At 33.5% G+C, this 21,550-nt stretch overlaps 2 protein-coding genes across 2 annotated transcripts; both read right to left on the reverse strand.

Annotated features, from left to right (window-relative positions):
• Positions 1-5,515: 5,515 nt before the first annotated feature.
• On the reverse strand, positions 5,516-9,712 carry LOC105972810 (putative late blight resistance protein homolog R1A-3). Its single transcript, XM_012997789.2, has 3 exons — positions 6,768-9,712; positions 6,569-6,664; positions 5,516-5,879 (listed from the first exon to the last, which is right to left on the reverse strand). Exons 1-3 carry the CDS (start codon positions 9,381-9,383, stop codon positions 5,589-5,591), a joined length of 3,003 nt encoding a protein of 1,000 aa, XP_012853243.2. The 5' UTR covers positions 9,384-9,712; the 3' UTR covers positions 5,516-5,588.
• Positions 9,713-19,117: 9,405 nt separating this feature from the next.
• Positions 19,118-20,836, reverse strand: LOC148771112 (protein C2-DOMAIN ABA-RELATED 4-like). Its single transcript, XM_088816834.1, has 3 exons — positions 20,078-20,836; positions 19,872-19,967; positions 19,118-19,523 (listed from the first exon to the last, which is right to left on the reverse strand). Exons 1-3 carry the CDS (start codon positions 20,591-20,593, stop codon positions 19,230-19,232), a joined length of 906 nt encoding a protein of 301 aa, XP_088672960.1. The 5' UTR covers positions 20,594-20,836; the 3' UTR covers positions 19,118-19,229.
• Between the last annotated feature and the right edge of the window lie 714 nt (positions 20,837-21,550).

The following is a 21,550-nucleotide window of genomic DNA, read 5'->3' on the forward strand; positions in this document are numbered from 1 at the left end:
TAGTTCTTTAAACTCTTATTTTGTCATTAATTTATTTAATTGCCTAAGTGTTTTATTAACAAGGAATTTATTTGTCTAAGACTTTCCTTGTTTACATAACTCTTTTTTCCTTACGTGAAGATTATATCTAACCTAATGGGCTCTAATTTTGTAGGGCTCTACTAATTCACCTAAGGAAGTATAAGAAGGGCAGCATCAACGTTTTTATACGTTGTCCCTTTTATTTTGAGAGAAAACTATTTTCTGCTCTTACGTTGCTGCTCCAGAATTCCTGATCTTAAATCGAGAAGAAAATACAGAAAAAGGAGTTTGCTTCTTTCACCGAAAAGAAGATCGGTTCTTCGGGAGGAGAACTCAGAAGATCTCGGGAGGAGGTCGATCCGCCGACTGAGGGACTCAGCGTTGAAGGAATTTCAACAGTGCGGAAAGGGACGTGCTGCAAAGTGAAGATTCACAATTCAGCGTAGGATACAAGAACGGCGTCGACAAAGAGGGAGTCTTTGCATTTTCGATTAAGTCCTATTACTGTATTCGTAAAACTAAAAATTAGTGAATTTCATTTGCAGGTCCCCGTGGATGTAGGGTACAATTGTATCCAAACCACTTTAAAATTTGTGTCTTTTTATTACTGTTCCATTAACTGTTGCAACTCTTCGTAAAACAGTAGAACAGTAGCTAAAACTGAATCTGGGATTTATCGGACACAAATTTATAATTAATTTGCACGAAATAATTCTAACAGTATGCGTACTAGTGAACTCTGCAGTGATCTTCTTATTCGTCGTCCGGTGCTCGGGAGAAGGGTTAGAGCCAAAAATCCTTTCAAAATACCCAACCACCTTCTGGTCCCTATCCCTATAGGTGAGAATATCACCGAAGGCATTCGATTTCCACCATCTCAACCAATGCTTGGTCCGTGCTATCTTGGTCTGGAGCATGACCATGCCCGCCTCACGATAGAGCTAGTTCAAGATATGACAGATTGTATAAGGGTGATGGATCCACATATTTTGAAAACAAAAATAACTCGGAATAGTACCTAGTGGCAGGCGAGTGACTCCGGTTAAGGAGAACATGTTTGCCCACTGCTCGTTATACAACATCCGATCAAGCCTTTGGAAAAGACCGCAATTTTCCCAAGTGAACGGATAACCCACAAACCTAGCATCCGTGTGGTGATCACAATCCGCCAACATATCCCCAAAATCCCGCATTTCCTCACGACACTGTCTTGCGTTCATTCTAAATTCATTAAGAAATAATAAAAATAAATCAATAATTTACGACATAATATAGACATGATCCCAAGACACCTTCTTCAGTCCAACAACGGCATGAAACGCAAAGGCGAGTCCTCCAGAATCACCAACTGAGCTTTTCCTATTTTTTTCATGCCAAGAAATTTCACCAATCTTCTGAAATTCATAAATTCCTTTTGGAGAGACGGATAGATCATCTATTTGCTCTGGATCGAATCCTTATGTGTGAGCAACCTCCAGTAAAATTTTCATGACAATCGGTTGGTTGATGAAGTCTTGGAGTTCAAAACGCCTCCTCTACTGCAAAAAATTCGAGAATTGACATTTGCTCTCAAAATCTTTAATTACATCACAAATTAATAATTCTTCTACAAGGGCGGGGTTGTACATGAAGAATTCTAAACTATAATTGAGATATTAAGAGCCAAAATTAGAAGGGAAAAATCTCTACTCTTGAAAATGTATAACAAGTTATTTTCCTTAAGATGGAAAAAATCACTTTCTCTCTTCAATCAACTCTTGTATATTTAGGGCAACTCCAACCGAGGCCCTAAATGAGGTCCTAAAGGCAATAACTGTCATTTTGATGGTTAAAGTCTGAATTTTTTTGTTCCAACCAAGGTATCAAAACAGGCCCCATTTTAGAAACTCCCCTTCTCTGTCATAAAAAATGGGGTCTAAAAATTGGGTAACAAAAAATTGGAGGGAAGATCCCAACGGATCTATTTTCTCCCAACAGATGCATTTCCACCCAACGGCTCTTTTATTCTGCAGATTCAACAGATAATCAAAAAAAAGAAAAAATCCTTCTTATAAAGAAGACCATTTCGCCTTGAAAAATTATATAATTTCAGAACTCAAAATTAAAAGAAAAACAACGAAAAAAAAGGTAACCTTTATGGGTTTCTGATTTTCCTTGTGAATCGGAGCACAAAAAAAACATTGAAAGAAAGATGAGAGAAAAGGGGTTAAAAAAAGAGAGAAGCGGATTGGGGGAGAATGAGTGAGTGAAAGAAAGAAAAAAAAACGACAGAGGGGGAGAACAAGAGAGAGGAAAGAAGGAGAGAATTAGAAGAGAGGGAAAACGGAGGAGAAAAGAGGGGTATGAATAGCGGCTCATAGTGGTGGGGGTGGAGGATTAGGGTATTTATATGAACAAGTCCAACGCATGCACCAAATGAAGCATTAAATGGCATAACTACCAATTTGATGCCATGAGTATGAATTTATCTTCTCCAACACAGTAATTGTACCCAGACATTTTCTTAATTATTCAGGTGTTGGCGTGTAAAAATACGCCCCTTCCACTTCAAATAACAACATTTAAACATCACCCAACCACCACCAACGATCATATTTTCAGAAGGAAAAAAGGTCCAACGGTCATATTTTCAGGAAAAATCAAAGAGGTAAAATCTATATAATCTCAACCTACCTTTGAATCATCGTCATCCCAACAAATCACTATTCTGCATTTCTGTTTTTCCCAATTTTGTCCTTCGAATCAAGGTATTTGAAAAAAAAATTGTGGATATACTGAGAAAAAAGACAGAAATTGGAGGGCAAAAGAGGATAGTTCTGCCACGAGTGAAATAAATTAGGCAAAGAGAGGGGGAGGATTTGAGAGAGACTGAATTCTTTTCTTTCTTTTTTTTCCTTTTTTTTTTTTTTTTGCCTTCTTTTGGAACCAGAGAGATCAAGTTAGAGGGGAGAGAGGCGTATGTTTTAGGGTTAAGAGGGGCATATTTGTTTAGATAAATTGGGTTGGGTTGGGTTGGGAAGTGGGTTTTAATAATTAATTTTGTCTTTGGGTTGTATAGTTAAAATAATTTGAGGATTAGGCTTGGGCAAGGGTGGGGCTTATAATTGGTTTGGTTTAATTCTATTTATTTATGTTTTATGATTTTCAATTATTTGTAATGTTTGTTTGATTGTTTTTGTATTGCTGATGAACTCCGATCTCATCAATTAAAACTCACCCTTATATGATGAAAGCTATGATGTGAATCCAACTACACAACATGAAAATATTGTTAGTGCTGGTGCTTCGAGTAGACAAAAACAATCAACGAATTTTACTTGTGAGGAAGATATTTTTCTTGTGTCGGCATGGCTACATACAATCAAAGATGTTGTTCATGGAAACGAACAAACATTTACTGGATTTTGGCAGAGGATTTACGGCGATTTCATAATCAATTGCGGTCAAGGAGGGCGTAAGCAAAACATAAAAAATCGCTAGCGAGAAATTAATACCCATTCTGAAAAGTTCATTAGTTATGTTAATCAAATCAACAATAGGAATCAGTCGGGTCAAACAAATCATGGGAGGGTACATGTATTTCCTTCTCTTTTCATATATTTAATATATATCGATATTATTGTTAACCTTTGAATATTTTGTATCATAGGTGGAAGAAGCAAGAGCACTATTAGCCATTTAAATTTGAACACTATTTTGATATTCTAAAGTATGAGAAGAAATGGCTTGGTACTTCTAAGAAAAAGCAAAGAAATACTTCTATCAACCTTGAAGGTACTAAAATATCATTAGAAGATAACAATAGTGAGCATTCAGCCAATAAAGATCGGCCTTTGGGTAAAAAATCGTCCAAGGAATCACAACTCAAGAGAAAACAAGGCATCACAGAAGGTGGAAGCTCATCCAGAATGTCACTTATCGATGAGCGTTGGTAAGCAAAGATGGTAATATATACGAGAGATGTAAACCACACTAGGCTAACCATGTGTGACAAGCTCGACCTAGCGACCGTTGGCAAGGGGATTCGAACTTGGGTCAATTGACACAAGCTCTCTTGCTCCAACCAGTAGGCCACCCTTGCGGGTCTGTTTTCCCGTTCTTGCCTTAGCTTTGTTCGCGTCGAACCTTTATGCAATTATCGGCACACCCTTATTATTGTTTTATTAAAATAAAATAAAATTATAAAAACAGAATATTATGGTATATATTTTTGTTATGATACACTATATTTTCCATTGATGGCCCAGATTGAAGGAGAATATTTTCCGAACATGAATGAACGATTAATTCTCTAATGTTAATTAACATAGAGTAACTTGTTTCCTTTCAAGATCATTTGTACTATATAATTTGGGGTTTGTCAATCTCCGTGTTCTAAACTCATATGAGATATGTTCCACTCACCGTTAATTTTGAAAGATTAGATCTGAACCCTAGAAAACTAACATGGATGGTGTTACAATTAATTAATGAGTCATTTACAAATGTACCCTTCGAGTAAAAATTTATTATTAAATAATATAAAATAGAGTACTATTGAATTGTCTAATTTACCCCCACTATATTTGGATTATTTTAGGAGACCCCCTCATATGGAAAATATTTGAAACTAACCACCAAGAGAATTACACCGTAATGGATACCCCCTCCTTTTTTATATTAATTTGACATGACCCACTCGCCAATTTGAAGTACCTAAAATGCCTTTTTATATCAGTTTTAAACTCTCGTCGAGATTTTTTTTTATCATAATTTCGTTCAATTTTTTATTGGCAGATTTGTTTATGTAATTTTTTTCATTGCAAGTGCAGAAACTTGGGTGGTTGGAGGCGACGTGGTTTTGGTAGGAGGCGCTTGAGGTGAAAAGTCATTGGTGGTTCAGTCTAAAATTCATAGTATCTTGCAGCCATGGCCTCTCTCTCTCTCTCTATCTTAGTGTTTGTTGACTTTTGAGTGTTTTGTTTCTTCAATTCTTGTTAATTTGCACTACAATAAAAAAAAACATTTACTTTGAATTTGCAAATGCAGCTTAATGGAAGCCACTGATCCTCTCCTTGAAGGTATCAAAAAATTTGGTTGAAGTTACACCTACAGACTCCAATTGCTTAGCCGAACAGAATTCCGTTTTTTTCTGGGAACACCGCATCATAATGCAGGACATGTGCCTCGGATCGAAAAATGTCGATTCTGGCCAACTCCAACTTCATATCAGATATTCTTCTAGGGATTAATATATACACATAGATGCCAAAATTTTAAATATTTGAGGGAGTGGTTGACAAAAGCCATATTTCAAGGATGTAGTTGTCAAATGGCAAGGTGAGTACAATTTATATGTATATAATTTAGGGGTGTAAACGTATTGGAATTAGCCCTTTCGTAAAAATTCCTATTTTTTTCGGAAGTCAAAAATGGATTGCACAAGTCAAAATTTTGTCGGACATAAACGTGAAGTTTTCATTCCCAGAGAACTTTAAATACGAAAAACCAAACAAAAGAAAGAAAAAATAAAACTATTAAAAAAAATCCACGATACGAAGAAACGAGAAGCGACAACAAGATGTTGTCTAAAACTCTTCGTAGCCAGGAATATCAATCCACCGGAGCTGAAGTTTAACTTGGCCGGATTCGATATTTCTCAATCCGAGGCACATATCCTGCATTAGATTGCCATCCTTCCAGAAAATGAAACTCTCTTCAGACAGGCAATTCGAGCTTGAAGGCAATATTCTTGTGGTTATTGTACCGTTTGGTAGGGCATTTGGATGCATCTTCAACGCTTGTACAAATGGTCTAATATCAAACTCTGCGTCTCCTATCTTCTCATCCACACTGAACATGTCTCTGTCGTACACTCTCTACAACCATTCGTACACATAGAATCAACATATAGGTATTGCGGTTTCTAATAAGAAAATATATTTCAGTTCCGTATGGTTTTTTACTGAATTATTCGGTTCGGTACCGGTAAAACCGAAATATATTTTCTTATTTTAGAAAAGGTAAAATAACAATAAAAACGAAATAATTCTTGAATTTGACATTCATATCTCAATTACCGGCCCTAAAAACATAAAGTGATTATCAATAGAGGCTAATTTGTAAATAATGGAAAACATTATTAATCTACAAGTATTTTAGAATATTTTTATAACCTGAAAGGATTTAAAATAAAAGAAAAAAATAAATATATATTAAATATTTAGGTATTCGGTACGGTACGGTATACCAGACGGTGGACACCAATACCGTATACCATACCGAATATCGGAATTCAAAAATAAAAATTACCAAATACCGAACCGAATTTTCATTAAGAAAGAGGCAGAAGATTCAAATCTTGAGATCACTAAAACTGCATTAGTTAATATTCAAATTCAAAACAATTGAAAAACAAAAATATCTGATTTTAGAAAGCTCAAATTTGTTCTTGATATATCAAACCGAATTTTCTTTTTTTAAAACTTGTATCTAGTCTAGAACCAGAAGGATCAATAGCACAACCTAATAATTTGTTTTAATTTTATCGCTAATGAAAGAGGCTCACCACAGAAACTGGTTGACTAGGATCTAAAACAGCAACCGTCAAATCCTCATGCCATTCGGGATTAACAGTCTCTCTAACAACACGAGTCTTCAAAATCTGCATCGCAATGATTTATAGTAAATTGCAATTCTGTTTAGAAAAACCCATAAGAAAACGAACAAGAGATAAATAAACAATACAACAAGTAAGAACACAAAACCTGTTTGGACATCCTGACAACAGCATAAGGATCTCTGCTGCGGTCATTGCCAAGAGCAAGATTGATACCTCTCTGCACAGAAATTCCGAGCAGTGCAAACACAGAACTTTGAATTTGAAGAGCGTCATATCCTAGGTTCTCTCTTTCCTCCGATACTTCCTTTACCGATGCCAATAGGGAATTTTTGCAGCGGTACAAGTCAATCACTTGAAGTGGTAATATTTCTGCAAAATCTGAAGGGATCTGCTTCAGGCTCACGGTTCCGAGATGTATTTGCTCAAGACATGGGAAATGTGTATTGTCTGATTCCCAAATCTCCAACTCACACTCATGAATCAACAAGTACTTTAGTCGAGTGAATTCCCCTTCATTTGAAATCCACTTTTGCCCTACAGCAGCATTCGACCGCAGTTTGAGAACTTCAAGATTCGGTAAGGAACCAACAATGGACATATCTTCCCATGGAATCTTGCATTCACTTAAGACCAATTTTTTAAGTGAACTTGGAAAGACCATGTTTCCACGAGGACCACGATCACGCGTACCAACAAATGCTAGACTAAGTGATTCAAGTTTATGGAGAAAGCCGAGATTGCTTAAACTATAAGATCCAATTGTCGGACAAACAATTCCCAACTTCTTCAGATTCGGGATTCGTTTAGTTACCTCTTTAGTACATTTGAAATCTTTGACTATTGAAAGTGTTTGTAGATTTTCAAGAACTGTGATTTTTTCGCCACGTGAAGGAGGATCAGGTAGAGAAATTCTCCGGGCCTGAACATGTCGAAGTTGGGGCATCTGCCATATCACAATAGGTAGAGTCAAATCTCCACTAACAACTAAGGTTTGTAGGCACCAAAGTCGGGATAATATAGAAGACGACGACATAGAGATCAAACCCGTGCAAGAGACATATCTTGAGTTAATTAGCTGTAGAATCTCATCTTTGGGATATCTGTCAACCACATCCAATACCCGTAGTAACGGAGACCGACGAGCACTATAAGTAGACAAATTCATAGAAAAGAAGGTTAAGAAAGACCGAATAGATGCCGTTAGTGTCGCATCTTTCCATTGGCCATTATTAATGCTGAGGCGGCGTATTCTCTGCATATCTAACGAAGCTTTGTTGTTATCCAGCTTTGAGAGGACTAGAAAATTATCTTTCTGAGCTTCTCTCCTGCATAGATCGCTTAAAAGATCATGAATGTGGCAGGTCTTCACTTCTCCACTAATACCTCTCTTACTAACCAAAATAAGATTCCTATCTATAAGATCATTCAAATACTCCTCTCCAATTTCTTCTAAGCTTTTAGGCCAACGTTGTCTAACAAATCCTTCTGCAACCCACAACCTGACGAGCCTCGACATTTTGATATCAAAATCTTGTGGAAACACGGCCAAGTAAAGGAAACAAGGCTTGAGATATATAGGCAAGTGACTATAACTCAACGATATTACCTTCATGCATAACTCGTCATCTTCATTGTTCACTGCCGAAGTTACATCTTCTTCGACGTACTTCCAATCTTCTGTTTTGGACTTTGCAAGAAGCCCACCAATGACAACAAGGGCCAAAGGAAGCCCTCTGCATTTTCTTGCAATATTTCTTCCAATTTCCTCCAATTCAACAGGGCAACGTCCTTCTGGAAATACCTTTTCACGAAGTAGATCCCAACTCTGTGCTTCGTCTAGTAAATTCAATTCATAAGGGGTACAAGATCCAAGATCCACAGCCAACTTCAACAGCCTAGTGGTTACCAAGATTCGACTTCCATTATTATTATCGGGAAGGAACCTTTTCACAATCTCCCAAGCCGTGATATCCCACATGTCATCCATTACTATGAAATATTTTCTCCCAAACAAAGTTTTGTGCAACTTTTCTCCCAGTTCATCGTCATCGTTCATCTCAAGTTCATTTCGATTAGTAGTATTAATAATCTGATGCAAAAGGCCTAGAAGAATCTCTTTGCCAGTACATTCTTGGGATACAACAAACCAAGCACGAATATCGAACTTTTCAATGATAAAAGGATTGTTAAAAACATTAGTGGCAAGGTTAGTCTTACCTATGCCACCCATCCCAACAATAGGGATAATCCGACGGTCCGATTCGTCGGTAGAGAGAGCGCCCATTATTTGAATCAAGTGGTCCTCGAATCCCACCATGGTGTTCTTGCCAATCCGAAGAGGCACCGGTGATGAAGAAGCTTTCCTAGTAGACTGGTTATCCATGCCTTCATTTTTGTCCACCAAATCCTTCTCGATGGAGAGGAACTTTTGTATCATCATATGTATTTCTCTATTTTCTTCCATCACCACCGACACCAAATTCTCCTCAGTGGATTTAGCACATATTTGGTTCCTCAAATTGGATTCGATTACATCCTCTGCTGCGTAAGACGCGTCTACTATTCGCGATTCCAAATCTTCCATCTCTTTGCTGCTGAGTTTGCTGGAATAATTATTTTCCAGAAAATCGAGCAATGAAAGAACCCTAATTTGAAGAGACTCGATCTGTTCTCTAACGAAAATGAAGTGATAAGGAGGAGGTGGGTGGAGGATCTGGTCAAGAATATGGCTGAGAGAAACTAGAGCTCCGTAAGCAGCCATCTATGGCTTCCTTATCTTTTTCGATACATAAATTTCAGACGAACAGTATAGCATAGTCCAAGCTGTTCAGCTTCAAAGTGGGCATTTAGATCAAAAAAAAAAAAGCTTAAAGGTCATAAATAAACTTTAACATTACAACTTGCACCCTTGTACTATTACCAATGTCGTATTTACTTTCCTGTACTATAAAATGCGACGAAATGGCCGGTTAAATTTTATCCGGCAACTACACTTCTACCATTACCATGTGAAATTGGAGCTAATTGCATAGAACCCCTGTGTAATCTGGAATCACTGAAAAAAAGCCCTCATGTTAAAAATATTAGCATAGACTCCCTATATTATTTTTTACTAGTAATTGTACCCGTGCGATGCACGGGACAACAAATTGCATTGTTTTGATGTTGTAAGAATATAAACAAACGTTTAATGTATCGTATGATCAAAATTCTATTATAATTATTCATTAATAATTCATCAGTGGAACATTAATAAATATACTACACACACAAAAAAAAAAGCAAATAAATTTACTGTTGAATAATTTTCCAAATGAATTGAATCAGCTAATACCAGTAGATTGAAAATTTGAACCTGGAAAAAAATCATCAACTATATATCTCTTTCATGTTGAGCTTAAAAGTATATTAGATTTAATAACTTAGTTAACATAATCAAAACTAAACTATCGACAACATACTATCGTAAAAGGCCATCTATACATCTTGCATCGGAACTAAGCCCTTCTCCACTGCCTCGTTTTAGTCCTGTTTTGCGACTGGAATTAACAATTGGAAAATTAAGAAACAAAAATAAATATAAACAATAAATTAAATATCGTATACAAACAATAAGTCTTGAAGGTCGACTTCCAATAGCTTGTGGCTTCGCCCATTTTTGGTTAATTCTCTCAAATCATCATTTTCAATAACATGTCCAATAACATATAAAATGAAATAATTGTTATACATAAAATTTGAAATCTTTGGTATAAATTAATGAACCACATAATTTAACAAAATGAAATTACTTATAAGCCATGATGGAAAAAGATGTAAACTAATTACCACACAGTGAATAGGATGATGAAGAAGAAAATAAGAAAAAAAATCTAAAGTCGGGTTACCAAAATAAGAAGCCTTAGGTCGGTAAGAAAAAAAATTCAAATGTTGCAGACATTCTGTAAAACGATGTCACAAAATTCGCTAGAGATGAAAATCAGATTTATTTACCCTTTTCTGTAAAAACCGAAAATCAGATTATTATAAATAATATTAGGAGATAAAAATTTGATGAAAATCGATAATAATATTTAAAATAATAATTAGGAGATAAAAATTTGATAAAAAATAAAAAAAATAATATTTAGGAGATAAAAATCTGATAAAAATCGAAAATAAAATTTAAATTAATAGTTAGGAGATAAAAAATTGATAAAAATCGAAAATAATATTTCAAATAATGTTAATGAGATAAAAGTTGATAAAATACGAAAATAATAATTAGAATAATATTTAGGAGATAAAATATGATTACAATCAAAAATGTTATTTAAAATAATATTTAGGAGATAAAAATATGATACAAATCGAAAATAATATTTAGGAGACAAAAATCTGATAAAAATCGAAAATAATATTTAGGAGATAAAAAACTAATAAAAACATGATTTAAAATAATAATTAGAAGATAAAAATTCGATAAAAAAAATATATTTAGGAGATAAAAATCTGATAAAAATCAAAAATAAAATTTAAAATAATAGTTAGGAGATAAAAATGTGATAAAATCGAAAATAATATTTAAAATAATGTTAATGAGATTAAAGTTGATAAAATACGAAAACAATAATTAGAATAATATTTAGGAGATAAAATATGATTAAAATCAAAAATATTATTTAAAATAATATTTAGGATAGTAAAATTTGATAAAAACCAAAATAATATTTAGGAGACAAAAAATCTGATAAAAATCGAAAATAATATTTAGGAGATAAAAAACTAATAAAAACATGATAAAACTCGAAACAAATATTTAAGATATTATTTAGGAGATATAAATTTGATAAAATTCGAAGATAATAGTTAGGAGATAAAAATCTGCTTAAAGTTGAAAATTATATTTAAAATTATATTTTGGAGATATAAATTTGATAAAATAAAAAATAGTATTTATAATAATATTTAGAAGATAAAAATTTGATAAACATAAAAAATAATATTTAGGAGACAAAATCTGATAAAAATAAAAAATAATATTTAAAATAATATTTAGGGGATACAAATATGATACAATTCGAAAATAATATTTAAAATAATACTAAGAAAATAAAAATTTGATAAAAATTGAAAAAACAAATTACAAATATGACATTAGGGTTTCTTAGGGTTGCCCTAGCGTTTCTTTCTTTTATATATAAGATAAAGCACACTGCCCCTTATTTTGAAATTAGCAGTTGATTTATAAGAAATGACTAAATTAACCCTCATATTATAATAATTTATGTTTCAATTATAAATAAATAAAAATGCAAAATGAATTTAATTACAAAAAATCCAAAAAGAAAAAAAGAAAGAAGGGTAAATTACAAACATCCCCCTAAGGTGTGGTTAATTTACAAAAAAAAACCCTCTTGTTTGGATAATTACATCTACTCTCCTCAATTATGTTTTTTTTCTTACACCTCCACCTTTATGATGTTAATTATTCAACATAATCATCTAGATTTCGTGGAATGTGCTCTAGTTTGTACTCGTTTTGTATAAAAATACAGTTTATGATGCACAACAATCTGATATATACAAGTCAAAAAACACATATTATGATCATCTTGCTTCAAAATGTAGAGTTTGAATATGGGTACAAAAGTGATAATATTCCATATGATCTCGAAGATTTCACTAAATTTGAAGAGTTGAGGGGTGGTTGTAATTAGCCAAACAAGAGGGGGGTTTTCGTAATTTGACCATACCTCAAGGGGTGGCTGTATATTACCCAAGGAAGAAAAATAAGAAAAGCCACGGCCATCATCTCCTCCCCCAACCCAAAATTCTTCCATTCGCATCACCACCACCTCACCACCACGGGCGCGCCACCTGCCTTCCCACCCAAAAAAAAAATTATGTTTTATGTTTGATGGGTTCTTCCAGATTTCTTTTGAATCAAGATTTCTGGATCGCCACCCTATTCATCTCATCTCTTCGTCGGCGGTGGGTATGGAGGCGGCATCATCCGAGCCGGATGAATGGATGGCAGATCGGGCCTCTCTCTCTCACTCTCTCTCTCTCTCTCATACACACAAGGTTCCATCGTGAACAGTGGCGGATCCAGGATGAAAATTCAGGGTATGCCGGCTGTGGCGAGTGCAGGATTTTACTGTACAGTGGGATAAATTTTTGGGGGTTCGGGGGCAGCGCCCCCGGAAAAAAAATTTGAACTTTTTTTTGTTGGATAAATTAGAAGAAAGGAAGAAATATTGAACCTTTTTTTTTTGGATAAATTAGGAGAAGAAAATATTTAGGACTTTTTTTGTATATTTTGAATTTTGGGTGGACTAAATAGTAATATATATATATATATATATATATATATATATATATATATATATATATATATATATATATATATATATATATGTATAGGGGAAATATGCAAAACCCCCCTCAAACCATAAATATTATGCGTTAAACCCATTTGACTTTTAAGACTTTTGCCCACACCCAAAGTCCAATCTTAATTAGTGAAACCCCCCTCAACAATTGTGATAAGACGAAACTACCCTTAGCAGTAGTTTTTAAAATAATTGCAATATTTATTTTCTATAACCGTCTCACGTGATTGTAGGATTACATTAATTCTCTCCATATATCTCTCTTTCATTCTCTCTCTTTCTCACTCACGCAACTTCTCTCTTTCTCTTTTTTTTTTTTTTTTTTTTTTCTTCAGACCCATAATCCTCCATCACTCGCCAACGGAGACCACTCAGCCGCACACGGCGCCGACGCCGGGTTTCGATTCTCCTTCTGAAGAGCGGAGGAAAAAATAGGAGAAAAATCAAGTTTTTGAGATGCAACAGTTTTCGTACAGAGGCCAGATCGGAAGATCTAACCGTCGGATTGGTTTGATATTTTTATACAGGACTCGTAACACATCAATATAGCTTATGACCGGTGGAGATTGGAATCAGACTTCTCTAAATATAGATCAAATATTAAAACTCGCTGCTGTTTTTGTTACTTAATAATTCAGGGCAGCTAGATTGGACGCGTTTTTCGTGCAATTGAACCGTAGGATGTGGCCGAAATTTGGATAGAGTATTTGGAGTATATAGTTTTATATACTGTACGGAGGAGATTGAATTTGGTGCCCCCTAGCTCTGGATATAAATTGTGAAAGTATCACAATTTGGTGAGATTGTTTTTCATTTTTTAGTCTTCACTTTTAGAGATTTTCCATTTAAAATTTGTTGTGGTCATTTGTGTTTGATTTTAATATTCCAATTGTTGTTCATCAGTCAATTTTTTTTTTTTAAGATGCAGTTTGAGCATGAGAATGCAATTGCAGCAACATGACTATAGTCATATTCGAATATGACTATACTCGTATTTATGTATTTAGTTATTCGAATTGTATTTTTTTTTTGCGTTACTTGATATGTTAGTGTAAGTTTCAATGTGTTTGTTGTGGCTCGATTGAATTCGCGTAATTTTATTTTAAGGTGCATTTATAGAATAGTGCAGATTCATTCAGCAGAATTATTCACATAGTAGTCACATTCTCATGTTTTTTTGTAGTGCTGCACATCATGTCGTCAACCTTGATAATTGTGTTGAAGTATGGACGGTCGTTTGGGGTGTAGATATGCCAGGGTGATTTTGTGTATGGAGACCTCGTCGACTCCCATCCCTCTCTCTTGTTATTTTTCTATCTTTATTTATGTTTTTCGATTTTTTTTCTAGATCTGAACATCAGTAGTAACATGACTATAGTTATATTCAAATATGACTATAGTCATATTTATGTATTTTTCGAATATGAGTGTAGTCCTATTCGAATATGACTATTGTTGAATATGTTCTATCTTCTCGTTTTCAAGTTGACTTCTAATAACAAGATTTCAAATTGTGATTTTTTGTGTGGATGTTGATTGAATTGTTTTCGTAAATAATAGGGAATCTTCGTTGTTTTATATGATTTGGTTAACATGACTATGCCATATAATCGGAATTCGTAAGTTCAAAATGTAAAAAAAGACAATATAAATGAAGAATATGACTACAGTTTATAGTCACATATAGTCATATTCAACCATAGTCATATTCAACGTTGCAAACATGTTGAGAAAAAAATTTAAATTTTTTGTTTAAAAAAATTTTACAAAAAAAATTAAAATAATATTTTTATTAAAAAATATTAAAAATAAAAATAAATAAAAAATGACTAAATAAAGTTCAAAAATAATATAAAAATCAAAAAATAAAAAAATTAAAATCCGATTTTTTTTTTTTTTTTTGATTTGGTAGCAATTTTTTAAGAATTTGGAAGCAGATTTTTAGGAATTAAATTGTTGTTATGGAAAGAGAGAAAAAAAGGAATAATTGAGATAAATTATAGTAGGAACAATTTAATTAGGGAAAGTATATAATTAAGCCTAATTACTGGGATTAGGTGCCTCATTGATAGGGATTTTGAAAATAATATATAAATATAAAAAATAAACGTGAGATGCTACTAGAGGGGTAAGATGGGAATTAAATATTCTAGGGGGTTTTCACAAAGGAAGAATTATGGTATGGACATATCACTAGTTTTTATCAATAAGAGGGGTGTATTGCTAATAACCCCATGGGGAAATATGCAAAACCCCCCTCAAACCATAAATATTATGCGTTAAACCCATTTGACTTTTAAGACTTTTGCCCACACCCAAAGTCCAATCTTAATTAGTGAAACCCCCCTCAACAATTGTGATAAGACGAAACTACCCTTAGCAGTAGTTTTTAAAATAATTGCAATATTTATTTTCTATAACCGTCTCACGTGATTGTAGGATTACATTAATTCTCTCCATATATCTCTCTTTCATTCTCTCTCTTTCTCACTCACGCAACTTCTCTCTTTCTCTTTTTTTTTTTTTTTTTTTTTTCTTCAGACCCATAATCCTCCATCACTCGCCAACGGAGACCACTCAGCCGCACACGGCGCCGACGCCGGGTTTCGATTCTCCTTCTGAAGAGCGGAGGAAAAAATAGGAGAAAAATCAAGTTTTTGAGATGCAACAGTTTTCGTACAGAGGCCAGATCGGAAGATCTAACCGTCGGATTGGTTTGATATTTTTATACAGGACTCGTAACACATCAATATAGCTTATGACCGGTGGAGATTGGAATCAGACTTCTCTAAATATAGATCAAATATTAAAACTCGCTGCTGTTTTTGTTACTTAATAATTCAGGGCAGCTAGATTGGACGCGTTTTTCGTGCAATTGAACCGTAGGATGTGGCCGAAATTTGGATAGAGTATTTGGAGTATATAGTTTTATATACTGTACGGAGGAGATTGAATTTGGTGCCCCCTAGCTCTGGATATAAATTGTGAAAGTATCACAATTTGGTGAGATTGTTTTTCATTTTTTAGTCTTCACTTTTAGAGATTTTCCATTTAAAATTTGTTGTGGTCATTTGTGTTTGATTTTAATATTCCAATTGTTGTTCATCAGTCAATTTTTTTTTTTTAAGATGCAGTTTGAGCATGAGAATGCAATTGCAGCAACATGACTATAGTCATATTCGAATATGACTATACTCGTATTTATGTATTTAGTTATTCGAATTGTATTTTTTTTTTGCGTTACTTGATATGTTAGTGTAAGTTTCAATGTGTTTGTTGTGGCTCGATTGAATTCGCGTAATTTTATTTTAAGGTGCATTTATAGAATAGTGCAGATTCATTCAGCAGAATTATTCACATAGTAGTCACATTCTCATGTTTTTTTGTAGTGCTGCACATCATGTCGTCAACCTTGATAATTGTGTTGAAGTATGGACGGTCGTTTGGGGTGTAGATATGCCAGGGTGATTTTGTGTATGGAGACCTCGTCGACTCCCATCCCTCTCTCTTGTTATTTTTCTATCTTTATTTATGTTTTTCGATTTTTTTTCTAGATCTGAACATCAGTAGTAACATGACTATAGTTATATTCAAATATGACTATAGTCATATTTATGTATTTTTCGAATATGAGTGTAGTCCTATTCGAATATGACTATTGTTGAATATGTTCTATCTTCTCGTTTTCAAGTTGACTTCTAATAACAAGATTTCAAATTGTGATTTTTTGTGTGGATGTTGATTGAATTGTTTTCGTAAATAATAGGGAATCTTCGTTGTTTTATATGATTTGGTTAACATGACTATGCCATATAATCGGAATTCGTAAGTTCAAAATGTAAAAAAAGACAATATAAATGAAGAATATGACTACAGTTTATAGTCACATATAGTCATATTCAACCATAGTCATATTCAACGTTGCAAACATGTTGAGAAAAAAATTTAAATTTTTTGTTTAAAAAAATTTTACAAAAAAAATTAAAATAATATTTTTATTAAAAAATATTAAAAATAAAAATAAATAAAAAATGACTAAATAAAGTTCAAAAATAATATAAAAATCAAAAAATAAAAAAATTAAAATCCGATTTTTTTTTTTTTTTTTGATTTGGTAGCAATTTTTTAAGAATTTGGAAGCAGATTTTTAGGAATTAAATTGTTGTTATGGAAAGAGAGAAAAAAAGGAATAATTGAGATAAATTATAGTAGGAACAATTTAATTAGGGAAAGTATATAATTAAGCCTAATTACTGGGATTAGGTGCCTCATTGATAGGGATTTTGAAAATAATATATAAATATAAAAAATAAACGTGAGATGCTACTAGAGGGGTAAGATGGGAATTAAATATTCTAGGGGGTTTTCACAAAGGAAGAATTATGGTATGGACATATCACTAGTTTTTATCAATAAGAGGGGTGTATTGCTAATAACCCCATATATATAATATAATGTGTTTATGGAAGAGGAGCTCAAAAGAAATTGAGACAAAAAAATAAACATTGGAATTTTGGATGGACTAAATTATAATATAGATATAATATAATGTGTTTTTGGGGGAGGGGCTAAAAAAAATAAAAAAGTTAGGACTTTTTTTGTATATTTTGAATTTTGGGTGGACTAAATAGTAATATATATATAATATAATGTGTTTATGGGAGAGGGGCTGAAAAGAAATTGAGACAAAAAAAATAAACAAATTTTTGTACCAAAATGGAGTCGAACACATGACCTCATCTAACAAATTAGAGATCTTTACCAAAAGGGCAAACTTCTTTTTATTTTTTGGGGTGGTCCATGGCATACTTGGCCACCCCCTAAATCCGCCCCTGATCGTGAAGTGCAACTTTTGTTGGTTTTTCTTCTTTTGCAAACGGGTTGTTTAAGACTCTCCTTCTCTCTCTCTCTCTCTCTCTCTCTCTCTCTCTCTCTCTCTCTCATACACACAAGGTTCCATCGTGAAGTGCAACTTTTGTTGGTTTTTCTTCTTTTGCAAACGGGTTGTTTAAGAAGATGAACTGCTTGATATTGTTTCGTGGCGAGGAACAGTCTGAAGAAGGAGACGGAGAAAGAAGATGAGGTCTTGAGAAATTATGAAAATTGCAATTTAGTCCTATGCAATTTGGAGAGAGGGCTTTTCTGAAATTATTAGGGATTGAATTGAAAATTTGAAAACTTCATTATGAAAAATACGGGATAAATTTATAAAATTCAAAAAAATTGATTTGAAGGGTATTTAGTAGGTCTTTCTAGTTCCAAAATCAGATGGCCAGTCGCACAAAGCGCGAGTGTATAACACATCAAGCTCATAGGGGCTTTGACTATTTTTCATATTGGATTTTTTGCTAATATTTTTAACACGAGGGATTTTTCAGCTATTCAAGATTACACAGTGGTGGTTTGTGCAAAAAATCCCAAAATTACCCGCAACCCTTTACACCCAATTCTTAATTGTAACCCCAATTTAATTAATTTGGACCACAAAAATCCAATTATTTTTTCTTCAAAAAGTATTCTTTTGCCGCCGGTTTCCGGCGTTGACTTTTTTCTAGTGTTTTTTTTTACGCCCACCGCTAAACGTTGACTGTAATTGTGCTGCTGTCTTTAACGGTAATTATACTGTCACTGATAGTAAATTAACGTAATTATACTGTCACTGACTGTACATTAACGTAATTGTACTGCCGCTGACAATACATTTATGTAATTGTACTGCTGTTGACAGTACAATTAGAGTGAATGACAATATTAATTTTTTTTTTATTTTGTTACAATTAGAGTCAAATGACAATATTATTATTATTATTTTTTTTTTAATTTTGTTTGATTTGTTGACAAGTCAACGTAATTATATTACTGTCGTTGACAATAAAATAACTGTAAACACAATAATATTACTGGCGACCACATCAATATTATAATTTTTTGGGTTTTTTGTTTTATTTGAGTTATTAACGGAGCAACGTAATGATATCACTGTCTATTATTGTAATAATACTGTAAACGCAATAATATTAATGTGGTTGACGGTAATATTACTGTTGTTATAGTAATATTACTGTTAACCACATCAATATTATTATTATTTTTTTGGTTTTTTTGTTTTGTATTTATGTATAATACATGGAGTATATGATACAAAATTCATAGTACATGGGTGTTTTTGTATTTAACCCTATTTATAATGAAGTAAAAACTGTTACATAGTATGCGATCAAATATAATGTATTTTAAGAACGCTTGTAATAACTAAAACAATCAGACCACTCGAGTTGAAGTTCGACTTCCCCACAATCGATATTTTTCAGCCTCAGGCGCATGTCCTGCATTACTCTGTTGTCTTTCCAAACAAGGGAACTCTCTTCAGCAAGGCAATTGGAGATCGAAGGCAATATTATTGTGCTTACCGTACCATTTGGAAGGCCATTTGGATTCATCTTCGCAACTTCTACCAACGGTCTAATATCAAAATCTGCATCTCCCATTTTGTCATCCAAGTTGAACTTGTACTGGTCGTACACCGTCTACAAACCATACATACACATCGAATTAGGCATAGATCACTAGTAGAAAAATGACTTTTTACTACGACCATTAACCATAGTAAAATGTATCAAATTCGTAGTAAAAATGCTTTAGCTATGCATTTGCTACGAATTTGCCCCGTAGCATATATATATATATATATATATATATATATATATATATATATATATATATATATATATATATATATATATATATATATATATATAATGGTTTCTAAGATTCTGATTTGATCAAGAAAAAAATAAAATAGAGGAAAATTAGCAATCTAAGTAACATGTGTAGAAGCTGTTATCGAATTTTATAATGAAAGAGGCTCGGCTCACCAGAGAGATTGGTTGACAAGGATCTGAAACAACAATTGTGAAATCCTTATCCCAGTCAGGATTAACATTCCTTATGACAGCACGAGTCTTCCGCCTCTGCATCGTAAGTAAATTGCGATTCTTTTTAGAAAACTAGAGAGGTTAAATAATACACAAAAAACCCCAATATCGCCAGATACGACAGTTATATAGAACGAAAACAAAACCTTTTCGCCCATCTTGATAACAACATAAGGATCTCTGATGCGGCCGTCACGAACAGAAAGGTTAATACCTCTCTTCACCAAAATTGTTAGCACTCCAAATGAAGAATATCGAATTTGAAGAGCGTCGTATCCTAGGTTCTCTCTCTCCTCCGACATTTCCTTTGCTGATGTCAGAAGGGAACTGCTGCAGAGGTTTAAGTCGATCACTTGAAGCGGTAATATTTCCGAAAAATCCGACGGGATTTCTTTCAGGTTCAAGGTCCGAAGATGTAGTTCCTCAAGACATGGGAAATGCGTACTGTCTGCTTCCCATATCTCCAACTCACGCAGCTCAATCAAAAGGAACTTCAGTCGAACGAATTCCTCTTCATTTGAAATCCACTTTTGGCCTACAGCAGCATTCGACCGCAACTTGAGAACTTGAAGATTGGGCAACGAACCAACAATGGACATATCTTCCCAAGGAATCTTGCATTTACTTAAGCACAATTTCTTAACTGAACTTGGGAACACCATGTTACCACGACCAATTGTACCATCAAATGCTAGACTAAGTGATTCAAGTTTATGGAGAAAGCCGAGATTGCTTAAACAATGAGATCCAACTGTCGGACAAACAATTCCCAACTTCTTCACATTTGGGATTCGTTTAATTACCTCTTCGCTACATTTGAATTCTCCGACTGTCGAAAGTGTTTGTAGATTTTCAAGAACTGTGATTTTTTGGGCATTATCTGAAGGAGGATCGGGGAGAGAAATTGTTTTTCTATATAGAAGGTGAAAGATATGATCAACGCGAAAGGTGCATAACAATACAAGAAGATGCAATACGTGTCGACGAAGAGCGCAAACAAATAGTTGAAGAGTGTAAACAAATTGACGAAGGGCATAAACGTATAGAACAAGAGCGTGTAGAGATGGAAATTATGGCGAAATACACTACTGGGATGGAAGAGATTCATGCAGCGTATTGGAACAAGAAAAAAATGGAAATACTGAGACGTTTCCAATTTCCCATAGAATCTCCGAAGCTGAAATAATGGTTTAATATAATTGTTTATATATGTATTTTGCATTGTTGGTAGGAAAATTGGTTTTAAGTATTTTTCATTGAGTAGGATAATTGATTTGAAGTATTTTTCTGTAATTTAATTGGTATTGTACTTTTGTGTTTTATCTACAATAAAAAAAATTATTGTAAATTATTGTTGGGTGTTTAAAAAATTTAATGACAAGTACAATCAAATTTAAAGATATAAAACAAGTTACAATACAATACAACAAAAATAAAGTAGAGAAGACGAACATTATTCCCAAATGATAATTTAGACTAATCTTGACCGTGTAAATCCCATAAATGCTCAACAAGATCACGCTGGAGTTGGGAATGAGTGGTACAATCTCGAATTTGGTGATGGTTTTGAATAAACTCTCTAAACTCATTTGTTTGTTCACGTGAAGGTATAACATTTG

Source organism: Erythranthe guttata, chromosome 4, assembly GCF_056151865.1.
Source record: "Erythranthe guttata isolate IM_541 chromosome 4, IM_541, whole genome shotgun sequence".
Classification (NCBI taxonomy): Eukaryota; Viridiplantae; Streptophyta; class Magnoliopsida; order Lamiales; family Phrymaceae; genus Erythranthe; species Erythranthe guttata.

What these genes read in the sequence shown, in the direction of transcription:
- LOC105972810 (XM_012997789.2), bottom strand. Translation starts at nt 9,383, where the DNA reads ATGGCTGCTTACGGAGCTCTAGTTTCTCTCAGCCATATTCTTGACCAG. An exon ending in TTGTCAGGATGTCCAAACAG is followed by an intron (nt 6,665 to 6,767) that starts GTTTTGTGTTCT and finishes ATTGCGATGCAG; the next exon opens with ATTTTGAAGACTCGTGTTGT. An exon ending in CTAGTCAACCAGTTTCTGTG is followed by an intron (nt 5,880 to 6,568) that starts GTGAGCCTCTTT and finishes GAATGGTTGTAG; the next exon opens with AGAGTGTACGACAGAGACAT.
- LOC148771112 (XM_088816834.1), bottom strand. Translation starts at nt 20,593, where the DNA reads ATGGTGTTCCCAAGTTCAGTTAAGAAATTGTGCTTAAGTAAATGCAAG. An exon ending in TTATCAAGATGGGCGAAAAG is followed by an intron (nt 19,968 to 20,077) that starts GTTTTGTTTTCG and finishes CTTACGATGCAG; the next exon opens with AGGCGGAAGACTCGTGCTGT. An exon ending in CTTGTCAACCAATCTCTCTG is followed by an intron (nt 19,524 to 19,871) that starts GTGAGCCGAGCC and finishes TATGGTTTGTAG; the next exon opens with ACGGTGTACGACCAGTACAA.